Source organism: Falco punctatus (assembly GCF_963210335.1).
Source record: "Falco punctatus genome assembly, chromosome: 3".
Lineage (NCBI taxonomy): Eukaryota > Metazoa > Chordata > Aves > Falconiformes > Falconidae > Falco > Falco punctatus.
Window position 1 is genome coordinate 91,754,439 of NC_137582.1, and position 12,540 is coordinate 91,766,978.

At 43.3% G+C, this 12,540-nt stretch overlaps 1 protein-coding gene across 3 annotated transcripts in view; it reads left to right on the forward strand.

Moving 5' to 3' along the window:
- The window catches only part of GMDS (GDP-mannose 4,6-dehydratase), a 425,916-nt gene extending 414,010 nt beyond the window's left edge, over positions 1 to 11,906 (forward strand). For all 3 annotated transcript variants that reach the window (XM_080377829.1, XM_080377828.1, XM_080377832.1), the window contains 2 exons: positions 11,067 to 11,135; positions 11,519 to 11,906. In XM_080377829.1, the coding sequence (XP_080233955.1) occupies positions 11,067 to 11,135; positions 11,519 to 11,581 (132 nt within the window). In that variant the 3' untranslated portion in view covers positions 11,582 to 11,906. The remainder of the gene's footprint in view (positions 1 to 11,066; positions 11,136 to 11,518) is intronic.
- Positions 11,907 to 12,540: the final 634 nt, after the last annotated feature.

A 12,540-nucleotide genomic window follows, 5' to 3' on the forward strand; every position in this document is an offset into this window, starting at 1 on the left:
GGAACAGGAGGATGATGCTCAAAAGAGAAATGGGAGGAGCTTGAGTGAAAGAGAGAGATTGGGAGAGATGTCAAATTAGGAAAGAAAAATGTCTTAAAATAAAAAGAGATAAATGGGACTTTACAGGGAAGTAAATTAGCCAAAACTGGCAAAGATTTTAACAACAAGAAAAGTGAGGGAAATCAAATACCACAGAAAGGGAAGAATGAAAGAGAACAGAATACTGATCTTTAAAAAAAAAAATAGTTGTATTAATTTTACTGATTTCTTGGAAGATTTTGTGGTGGGTTGGGTGTCTGCTCTGAGAGAAAGTGAAAGATAGAATAGGAAAAACTACGATATTTTTTTTTCCAGGCTTCCCTGTGCAGGAAATGTAATAGGAAGTTATTTTTATTAACCAAGATCAGAGAACATGCAACAACAAACTACCAAGAATGATGTGGAAAATCCGGTTATTTTTCCAGTTAGACCAGAAGAACCTGTGGCCATTGACCAGCAGGAGCCTAGAGGTCAGACTATTAAGCAGCAGGATCAGTGAACTGAATGGCTATTGGAATCTGTGTGTCTTTAAATACACACCAACCAACTTACATTGCAGACAAAAAAATCTTGAACGCCACGTAGCTGACATTAGTAGCCATTCATTAATTGCTTTGCAGCCTGTTTCATCTACCTAATCAATACAAAGAGTGGAGTTGTTTGCAAATGTGAAACCAATTGATTTTATGGAGATACACTGCTCGCTGAGCAGTATTTTTCCGTCAAGACAGTCAGGTTACACTAGCCACCAAAAAAAGATGATGCAGAAGATCCAGAACAGTGAGACCCTTGGACAGACAGAGGACAGTGTCTTTTGCAAAGTGTTTTGGAAGCTGTCAGGTGGAATGGACCCCTCGGTTCAGTGTAGCCATGCTGCTGAGTGTGCTGGGAGGGCTTTATCCTTTCAAAAGCTGTGAGATGCTGTGGCCATAGCCAGCTCACATCCCTAGCCCACTTGCAAAGGACAGTGAGACGAGGGAGTGGGGAGCACAGTGCCTTTATTTGTAGCAATAGCAAGCTTTTCATCTGTAAAGGAAATACTTAGCTGGCTCCCTTGCCTGGACTTACCAGTGACCAGTGTTTTATCTTAGCAGTCTTGGTTGAACACGCGTGCAGAATAGAAACACATTTGTTTATGGGCAGGAAATGCATAAGACTTTTAATGGAAAAGCGTGAGCATTAAATGCGACCCGCTTTATTGTATGCCAGTACCTGCAAAGGGTTATTCTTTGTAGTGTCCTACTTGGACTCAAGCACTAAAGCTTTCATCAAAGTAAATCTGATTATTTTGCACATGGTTTTCCTGAAAGGATGTTATGATTTTCTAGATGTTTGGTGGCTGGTGATAAATTAGGCTTTTATGATGTCATGTGAAAGGCCACTGCTTGGACTTCCTTCTCTATCAAACACGCTGGAGAATACATTTGGGACGTACTCAGAATCAGAAATTATCCTACCTTGTTTTATATTAACCCTTTGTGGACCACTGCTTGCTTTGTAACTAGAGGTGTTCAGGCAAGGATAGCTTCACTTTTTCAGACAGGGCCCCCCTGGTATCCCAGCCTGAGTCCCCTCCGTATACTGTGTTTGATGTGGAATTATTTTTTTCTTTTGGTAACAAAGCCTCAGCTCATGAGCTCCTTTCACAGCTTAAATTCTGTCTGTATATTGTGTCTTGAAAAGGGTTTTCCAATTAGATGGGGGTTTTAGTGAGAAACTGGAATGCAGTGAGGGGTAGGGGGGCAGGTGATACATCTCATAAATTAGGTCAGTTTTATGACCACGTAGAGGGAGGCTGCTTCTAAAAAAAACAGCCAGCAGTAAAAGGCAGTACGTAACTGCTTTCTCCAGAGAAGTGGCAGCTGTCTTCTTCATCCCCCATAGTGCAGCGAGGGAGTATTTCACAACTGTTTTTCCAACAATGAGAAATGGCTAACCATCCTCCATGCTAACTCTCTCGTACTGGTTAATCCATAGAGGGGAGGAAGACAGGAAAATTATCCCCTCTCTGTCCTTCCCCCTACCCCAGTCTTGCCACAAGTTTAGGGGGACAGAGGTCCATGCGTCAATATAACAGGTAAGGGAGGGAGTATCATCTCTCCTGCCCAACCCGTCACAGCCAAGCCTTCAGAGTAGTGACATGAGCACTGAACACAGGGCAAAGACAGCAATGGCTGTTACAGGTGGGATAGAATTTTCCAGAGACATGCTGTTTAGATAAAAAATGACTTTTTGAGTAAATTATTATTTTCATTAGGGCAAATATAACAGCACACCCTTCCAAAAAAAGTTGTAGTATCTTTTTAATGTTAACATAACAAATGCCTTGATTTTTTCAGAGATGTGAATATCCATAGGGATAGTAAAATCACCACAAACAATGTGTCTTGTACAAGATAAAGAATTCATCCTATGGAGTAGTAATATCCCCCTCATCATAGACCTGCATTCATTAAATTGCTGATTAATGCTCTAAAGGTAGGTAAATAACTATAGGTCGAATACAAGATCACTGTCCTAATGTTTATCGTTTTGTTGCTTATCATTTGGTACTTCACTAGCAATGATAACTAAAGCTATTAACGCTTCCAATATAAGTTGTTATAAATTAAGTAGTTTTTAATGGAAGAAGAGAAGAAACTAGTAGCCTTGCGGCACAGATTTCTGGGGTTATCAGTTTTCCTATTCATCTTGACATGGCAGTCAGTGAAGACAGCTAAACCTAGGGGCTATATTCCATTTCCAGTAAGAAATGCAGCCATTACTGCACAATAAACCCTCCTGAAATCAAACAGCTTCACAAAGTGATTTCCTGATCTTTGCAGAAAATGTGAAGAGTAGGGAGTGATGACAAAAATCATCAGAGTGGATTAAAAAAAAATGTGAGAATTGCATTTATTAATTTTTAAAGGTACCATGCCTTTGCCTAAATAATACATACTCTGTGTGGCAATAAAACCATGTAGGATGAAGCCATGATTATGTTACTCTTCTCCCCGCAAAACTGCTGTCAGAGTAGAGAACAGGCCACAGTAAAGCAAGAAGCAAACACATTTAATTGTGAACAAAAGCAGGACTTGGAGGTACCAGTGAAAAGAGAAGGAACCTGTTCTTTTCCTATACTGCTGCTGATCTCCACCCCTATGGGAGAGGTTCATCCCTCAAAGGGTCTTGTTTTTTGGTGATGTGAAGGTGACACACGGGCGTTCCCTCTACCAGGGAGCCTGAAGAAATATGCTCATATACAACCTCCCCAAAACCTCTGCTATAAAGAGAAAATGCACAAATGCTTCTAACCTCTGTTGCGCAAAATCCAGGTTATTCAGATGCCTCTTTCTTTTAGCTTGAAGCATGCAAGGTCCGCTCACACATCATTTCCTATCAGCAGCCAGGCTACAGGGGCAATGATGGCCAGCGGGAGTAGTACCACCTTTAGCCAGCATTTGCAAAGAGCAATTCTGTTTTGCTCAAAGAGCTGGAAAAGCTTAGTTTTGTTCATAGTAATATATAGCATTTAAGTATTAGTTTGCATTTTAGCAAACATGCTAAAGATTTTTGACTGCGATGTGTGCATTTGGATGACTGGGTATGCCATAACAGCATTTATGTGTCTGACACTAATACCTTAACTATCGTAATTATGGTCTGTACATGGCGAATGGAGTGGGTTTGATCTTACTCCTTTCCTCCAGAAGTTCCCTGCTTTTTCAGCAGAGGTGTTCCTGTAAACTAGAAGTGATCTCACCATTCGGCAGCCTCTTAAGCGTTTTGCCAAGCTGTGAGCTGAGGTTACAATTCCACTTGCATCCAAGCTGGGGAACACCTCCCAGGTCTTCCTTGGAGCGCAGAATGGGCCTGGGGGCGAGCGGGGAGGGAGGGGCGCACCTGCCCCGCCAGCTGTGGGGTGTTGCTGTTTGCAGCAGCGGGGCTTTCCCTGCTGCGGGGGGGGGCACCCTTCAGCCCACCTCACGCAGGGGATCCTGGAAAGCAGCCGTGGCCGTGCCCGACGTGCAGCGGGATGCCCTGGCGCTGAGCTGCGCCGATCCCCGATCCCCGTGCGGGATGGCTCCTGACGAGCCAGCTCAGCTCCGGATCCAAAGCGAGTGAAATTCAGCACTGGCTTCAGGGATATCGGGCTGTAATTCGGGAGGAATTTTATCTGGCTCGAGGGACAGCACTGGCCAAGACGTTTTCTCAGGCTTCACTTGGCAAGCGGACAGATCTGAGTAATGCTCGGCCCCGCCGAGGGGCTCTCGCGCCTGCGGCTCGGCCGGCGCCCGCAGTGTGGCTGGGGCCTGCACATGCTCCCTCGCCTCCGTCAGCCGCAGCACCGGGTCCGGCCGGGCCATTAGGCTCTGCCAACCCACGCCCAAGGCACCCAGGGCCAGACCCCCTGGCTTCACCGCTCTATCAGCCATGTCAGCGGGGCTGCCAGGGCCAGAGCGCACCGGCTTCCCTGGAGCGGGGCATTGTTCCCGGCCTCCAGCCACCGCGTGGCCCCGCTGGCGGACAATCCCGCCCGTCCCCAGCTTCCTGAGCAGACCAGACAGCTTTGCTGTTTTCCTCACGTCTCTTATCACCCCGTCACTGGAAGAGAGGTCTGGCTTTGGCTTTGGTTTGGGCTGATAGGCAGCAGCGAAGTGGGAAAGGTGCAGGGGAGGAAGGGGAAGAGGAGGAGGAGGGAGAGGAGAAGAGCTCCATTACTGTTATTATCACCCTGATGTTTATTGCTGCTCCGAGTTCACGTGCCTTAACCCTTTGGAAGCTGGTCAAATTAAAGATTATCAAACCGGTAAGATAAAGCTGCTGCTCTAACACACATGGTTCCTGGCAGAAAAGCGAAGGCAGTGCTCAGGTCGTGTTGACCAGGCGGCTTGTGTGATGCCTTGTCACTGGAGCACAGCGTGGAGCATGAGGTAAGACCTTACCCCAGAAATGCCCAGCACTCACAGCCTGCCAAGGTCCATCAGAGGCACAGGGGCTCAGCACCGCGCAGAACCAGCCCTTGCCTCAAGCTCTTCTTCCTCCTCCCCTTCCCCCTCAGCATGGTGTTTAGTAAAAATGGAGCTTTCTGAACAAGGAGGAGATTTGCATAGGAAAACATACTAGAGGAAACAAACATTATGCCTCTTATTTTAAATGGCATTTAGTTATACGTGAGTTTCAGCCTATTGATTCCTTTTGCCTTTTCCTGTGGTTCTTTGCAAACAATGCTGTCTTTCTGCAAAAGACTGCTGACCCAAGAGTGGAAAGCGGTCTGTTCATGCTGCATTAAAACAAATTTAGATCAGGAACCAAATTCACTGGCATTCTTCTATTCCCTTGGTACCCTAACTGCTCCACAACTTTTGCTTTTCTAAGAACAGTGGAAAGAAAAAATGAAAACCGAGCGACGACACATTATGGCTCGTCTTAAATTCCTGAAGATGTTTACTGCATTCATTGTTAGACTTGCACTTTGCTCATTGATATGTTTTATCTTCAGTCTCCTCATATTTACTATGGAGATAGAAGTCTCTTTCTTTATAATTATACTGTTATTTTCCCTGTTACCATAGATATTCTAACAAACACTATCCTTTTCAAAGAAATGAAGCCACTGCTCTCTGCCTCATGGATCTCCAGAAGTACTTACAGAGCAGTGCACAGCATATGCAGTGCTTATTACTGTGACTCCTTCTGGGGTTTGATCTGAGCTTAGCTGAACCATGCATTGAATTCTGCACCAGCAAGTTGCACATTTACAGGCTCTGCAGCTCTGATTTAGTGAGACCTTACTGCTTTTCTTAAAGGAATGCACAGGGAATGGCTTGGCTGAAGCCACAGAAACTGCTCTCCAACACTGCATCTGGGTTAAGACACAGTGTCGCCAGGCCTGGTGGCAAGTGTGGGAGAACACTAGGGAATGGGAAATAAGGGTGATGGTAGAAGAACTGCCTAGTGCAGTCTCCTGATTATTTACAACAAACAAAGACTGTTCTCCCAGCAATGAGCTGCAGCAGATACTCCTATGTACTGTGGGGCTGATGTTACTTACTGAGATGTGCTACATGAGCCCTCATTAAAAACTGCTATTAAAAATGCTCCCAAAAGTGCACAAAAGGGGAGACTATTTCATAAGATAAACTTTGATATATACATTGCTGAAGTAAAACTTTTTAGCACAGCCTGTAGCAACAGGACAAGGGGTAATGACTTTAAACTAAAAGAGGGTAGATTTAGACTAGATATAAGGAAGAAATTTTTGTACAATGAGGGTGGTGAAACATTGGAACAGGTTGCCCAGAGAAGTGGTAGATGCCCCGTCCCTGGAAACATTCAAGGCCAGGTTGGACAGGGCTCTGAGCAGCCTGATCTAGTTGAAGGTGTCCCCGCTCATTGCAGGAGGGGTTGGACTAAGTGGCCTTTAAAGGTCCCTTCCAACTGAAACTATTCTATGACAATGGTGAAAACACAATGCTGCAAGCTAATGTTGTCTCATCAAGTAGCTATGTTTATTAATTTTTCTTTTAATGAGGTGAGTTAAAGCTGAAAGGTGACAGTTTTAAGAAGGAAACAAGTAAAATAAAACACAAGCAGGGTTTGCAGGAAGTTTGGCCCCTAGACTCTTGAAAAAAATTCTTAAGCAAAAGAGTGCAAGACTAAACACGCAAGCCAAAGCCTCCACCAGGCTGGGTCTCTGCTCTTTGCTTATGGGAGCTCTGATGTAACAAATCATCTTCCAAGCAGTCGTGCTGATTGTGAACGTAACCCTGGCCGCTTTTCAGATGCAGTAAAACTGTTGTGTGCTTAGATCAAGTCTGTTTATTTTTAGAGGTAAAGCCTTGTCTCTGCTGCAGAGCGGAGCTGGGCACAATTCCATCGCAGGTGTTTTGCTGAGGACTTGATCTCAGTTTTATTCTGGTGTAAGAGAGCAATAGCTGGCGCTCAGCGTTGGCTTCAATGAAGGCAAATTTTAAAGGGAATCAGCTGAGCTGTAGTAATAAAGGAAGCCTTGGCCTTCTTTCAGGCCACACTGTCTCCTTTTTCTCACATTGTCTTGAGGCTTTAAATTTTTGGTTAAAGTTAATTGAATGAGACAGTGATACATTGCACAGTGAAACCAGATCAATCACTGTGCAAGTCAAAATAGGAGTTGTGATGACACTCTGAACAAGAGCTTGGGAAATGTGATATTTACATTAAAATATTTTACATTTTTGTCTCATGGTTTAAACACCAAATTTAAAAATGCCTTACTACATTGCATAACAGTACTGCTTATCTGTATGTATTTGTGTGCATGCATTTAGACAATAAAACTGAATAATCATAAAATCAGATTTAGTAATAATGAGGCATTTTCTACACAGTTATGCAGACTTACTTACAGAAAAGGTAAAACGGAAAAAACTCAGATCAGATAAATTCATTCTTCTCTCAGAGGCACTCATGTGACAGTGAGGAGCATCTCCTACAGCTGTAGGAGAGTTTACTATCAAACCGAGTGGCAACAGAGAATCTGACTGCTGTCTTTTCCATCTTCCTTCCCTTTAAATATTTACCTGGATGATGTTTCTGACTCTTAGCTTGCAGGTAAAACTTGTCATTGCTATTCACTTATGTTAGCTATATTTACATGGAAAATAAGGGCTTGTTCCTCCCAAAATGGATAACTAAAAGCAAAGACTTAATTTTATGCTCATGATCCGAGTACTGTACAAACAACAGAAAGCCTTAATCAGTGTTTTCAGGTTTGCAGACTCTCAGCTCAGTATCTAAATCCTCAGGGTTTTCAGAGTCAAAGAGCTTTGTTTTCCTGTCCGTATGTAAAACACAATGCCACAGAAAAAGTTATCCTGCAGGAACACAAAACATGAAGTGGTGTCATTTCATCAGGTGCCTTTCCATCAGGAACAGGGATACTGGGCAGAAAATGTTCAGCAGCAGCAGTTGTTTTTCAAGAACACACCTCCATCTCACCCACTCACCCCCTCCACCCCCAAAAAAAAAATCCAGGATTTCCCCAGTGGAACCTCACCTTTTCCTTCTTTGCTTTCTGATCTAGTTGTACCTCCAGAAAGTGAAGCCCCAACACTGGAAAATCAATACACTTTTGATGATCGGCATGCCACAGGTTTTTGGGGGGTTGTGGTTATTTTGTGGATTTTTTCCTTTTGGAAGCCTGACAGATGCATCTCTGGTTTCAGTGAAAGACTTAAATAATATAAACAAGCAGTCATTCTGTTCCAAGAGAAGCTTTTTTTAATATTCTTATTTTATTGTAATTACCTTATTGTTTTCATATTATGAGCTACTTGTAGAAAAATACAGGAAACATGACTGCAATACAATCCTTTAATCAGGAATAGCTTTGTTCCAGTCATAATTTTCATTCAGTGTTGAAACTTTGACTAATAAGAACATAATCAAAGTGTGAATGTAGATGTAATATAGCGTTAATATTACGGTTTCATTTGATCTCTGTACCTAATAACTTCTATAAGAAAACCTTCTAAAAAGTGCCTAGGAGACATTTTGTCATAATGCTTTTTTCAAGTAAATCTATCTACAAAGTAGTGTTTCTCAAAAGTACACAAACTTCTTCAGGAGAGCCATTTGCAATTTTTTAACCTAAGTCAGCTGGGGAATTTGTATTATCATATATATTAAATCTTTTTTTTTCCTCACAGATTATGCCATAATACCTTTACTGCATCATTGTTAAAGCATGTGAACTTTTAAAGGACAAATACTTTGTTTTATACTTAAATGGATTTAATACACTAGTTGTCTGTGTTATCTCTGTATAATCCAGCACTGCAAGGAACTTCACTTTTACTGATTTGCAACTCCCCCCCAACCTTATTGTGGCCTATTCATCAGCTGAGTGTTTATGTTTTTGAATGAAGGGCTGGAATTAGGTAAAGTATTTTTTTAGATAAACTGTTTTAACAAAAAGCATTTGTCCAAGAAAGTTAAAAGACTGCTCCCAAGCTGTTTGAAAGCAGAATGCAGCTACGTACAGCAGGCGATGGCAATTCATTCTGTTCTTCCCGGTCCATTTCTTTTTAAAATGGGAAGCCAGTATCCTAGATAAGGCTCCGTTTCAAAGGATGTTTTTGATACAAAGATTGTGAATGTAAAGGTATTATTTACGCAGCATTTAGAAAAATGAAACTAAGTTTTACAATATGGCTTTCATGACTTAAAACTAGGTGGTATTAAAACCCTTCACTTACAGCTAATGGCTTGAATTAGGACTGAATAAAAGGCAGTTGTTTTTATACTGAAATTACTATTTTAAGAAGGATTTCCTTGTTTCCAGGCACATATATACACACGTATATAATGTAAATTATACCATACTCCAGATAAAAGGCATACCTCCGTGAGCACATTAGGGTCTGATCCAAATTTTATCAAAGTTAGTGGGCATCTTTCCCATTTCAAACCAGATTTTGCAATCCATATTCACACGACCCTCCAGGGGATCCCTCAAGTTGATGCGGTTTTGCATGAGTTGGCCTCAAATGTCTGCTGCAGTTTCTAAAAACCCATTATAGGGCTGCAGTAGGAAATCATTTAGTCTAATTTAAGGAAATCACGGCATTTTTTATTTTCATATCATTTTGTTCTGATCCATCTGTTTACTCTTTTCTGAAGGCAGGCTGAAATGTTTTTAGCCTAAAGACTGAACCAGTAAAAATGCTGCCTGGAATAGTCTCGGCAGACGTGTTTGTTCCACATCCCCTTCTTCAGTGCAATGTTTCCTTTGGTGGATTTCCTCTGCTCCTGGAAGCGAGCTGTCTAGCTTTCTGGAGCACAATTATGAGGAAGAATTTCCTACACTTTACTGCACAGGATGAGGTGATTTTGGAAGTTAACATGACCTGAACCACAGATGCATGAAAGATAGCATCTGAAAAAATGTAGTGTGCAGCAGTACAGTTAAAAAAAAAAACTACAGCCAGAAAATGCTCGTTAGCCCCACCGCTGGTCAGAGAGTGGAAGAGGGAGAAGAAAGGCAGTCCTTGCATGTTTCTGGAAAGCCTGCTGTGTTGCCACCATAAAGCCAAATGCAAGAGCAGAATTCAGCCTTAGCCTTGTTGTTCTGTAACAAAGTTGGGTTTGTTTTGTTTTCTTTAAACCTGGAGAGATATCATTTTAGTATTTAGTGCTACAGAGAAACGAAGCTTGTGAGGAGAGATATTTTATTAAACCAACACACACAGCTGGAAAAAGCTATTTATACAGAGTATTTGAACTTTAAAGGAAAATGCACCAGTTTTTTTCATTCAGTTAGAAATGCAGTCAAAGGAGCTTTTCTCTTTGCTTAATTTTGTTACGTTATTTTTGGTGGCTGGTTGTGGGATTGTTTTGGTGTGGTAGCACTTTTAAGCATATTCACAGTAAGGTGAATATGACCAAAGTCTTGGTTTCTCTAACCGTTTCAAGATAATTTCTTTTCATTTATGAGATATTTAGTCTTTTCTTTGCATATGGATGCTCAAAATACTCTAGAAAAAAAGATGTAGGTGTGCAAAAGCTGGATATTTACTACTGTTGCATATAGTTGCCCATATTCATAACAGTCTTTCAGCAGCATCTGTCTGTGATCACATTTTTATTTGAAAGAGACTAGTTGTCATGTTTTCTTTGTGATTTACATTATTTAAACAAATGGGGGGGAAAAGAATTTGAAACAGCTCATTCAATAGCGTGACTAAGACATATGACAACTTCTTACAAAATGTTCACCATTATACGGCCATAAGGCTGGAGTTCAAACACCGTGTGCACGCAAAAACAAAGAATAACTCTTTTGGTCTGAAATAGCCTGGTGAAAGGATGCTGCCTCCTGGTGATTTATAGGCATATGAGCTTCCACTAAAATTGCATCTTAAAGAGAAATATTTTGTCCTTGGAAGAGTCCCACGGTGGCGCTGGCTGTGCTTGGCTCACAGGGAAGCGCAAGCAATGGGGAAGCCATCGAGGTGGGGAAGGTGGACGCTTGTCTCACAACACCTCTCTCTTCTTTTCCGCAGGATTTTCTGCAAGGGGACTGTACCAAAGCCAGACAAAAGCTGAACTGGAAACCAAGAGTCACATTTGATGTGAGTGGCCTTTCTGGCATGCTCTGTACCTGCCGGGTGTTCATGACCTCTAAAAGCAATCCACGGGGAGGAGAAGGGACGGGGGAACCTCTGTGTGGGGTGACTCGGGCACACCAAGAAATCCCATTTTTGGTGACACTGCCGGGGTTCTTGCTTTGACAACAGCAGCCACCATGGCACTGATGGGCACCCCAGGTGCACAGCAGCGTGCTGACACACACACTGAGGCCAGGGCCACTGCAGGAAGAGCCCAGCAAAACCCCATCCCCTCCCTGTCCTGCTGTGGGGGGCCAGGGGGTTCATCATGCTCCAGGGTGCTCCCGACGTGCAGACTGTTCATCCCCTGCACTAGGGCCCTCATCTGCTTCTCTTCTTCCTTGCAGGAGCTGGTGAGGGAGATGGTGGATGCCGATGTGGAGCTCATGAAGAACAACCCTAACGCCTGAGGCCCGGCTGGCATCACAGGACCTGTGGCAGGGGCGCACCCCACAGCCAGCACCGCCATGAGCCACCAGGGTGGCCACCCCTCTTTGTGATGGTTTTATTGCTGGCCTGCCTGTGTGTGAAAGGCCAGTTTTAACCCCCCCTGCACACCCTCCCAGTGCCTCTGGCCCCACACATCACCCCAGGGTCAGCCCTGCGTGGGCTGACTCCAGCTCCCGCCATTAACTGGGGAAGGGTCACCTCCCTCTCCCAATACTGTACCTGAAGTACCCACCAGCCAGCAAGCCCAGTGCTTTCCTTTTTTAATTAAACCTCATCTTTCTGTTACCTAGGACCTCCAGCACATTTTTAGTACTTTTTCCCATTTGAAAAACAAAAGCATCCCCTGCCCTCCACCCCCAACCTCCCCACTCCTCTAGCAACAACAGCAGCAAACCTCTGGCACTAAAGTGGGCTCGACATCCCTCTGGCCCTTGCCTCACGGCTTCCCCTTTTCTGCCTTTCCTGAACACTCCTTGTTTTTCTTTCCTGCAGCCTTACCTCCACCCCAGCGGCCCATTTCCACCACTTGAACTTTGTAAAAGTTTGGATAACTTGATATAACTTACAGTGAAATCGCCTTTTGACCATGCCGAATTAATTCCTAATTGCTGGAATCGCTTTCAAACCAGTCAGAAGGGGCTTGTAAGCGTTTTTCAGATCTTCATTTCAGAGTGTGCATGAGTCACAGAAAGCCTTTTTGTCCGGCACCTTCTCCATCTGGGGGTTTAGGGTGTTTTGGGGGTTTGCCCCCTCCCAGAATCAACCCATTCCCCTTCCATCCTCTTCCTGCTTACTATAATTAGACCTCAGACAGGAGCTTGAACCATCTCAAACGATGACTTAAGAAATAAAAACAAAATAAATAAAAAAGCTTTAAAAAACCAGAAACTTCAAGGTGAGTAAATATTTTTGCGCTTCT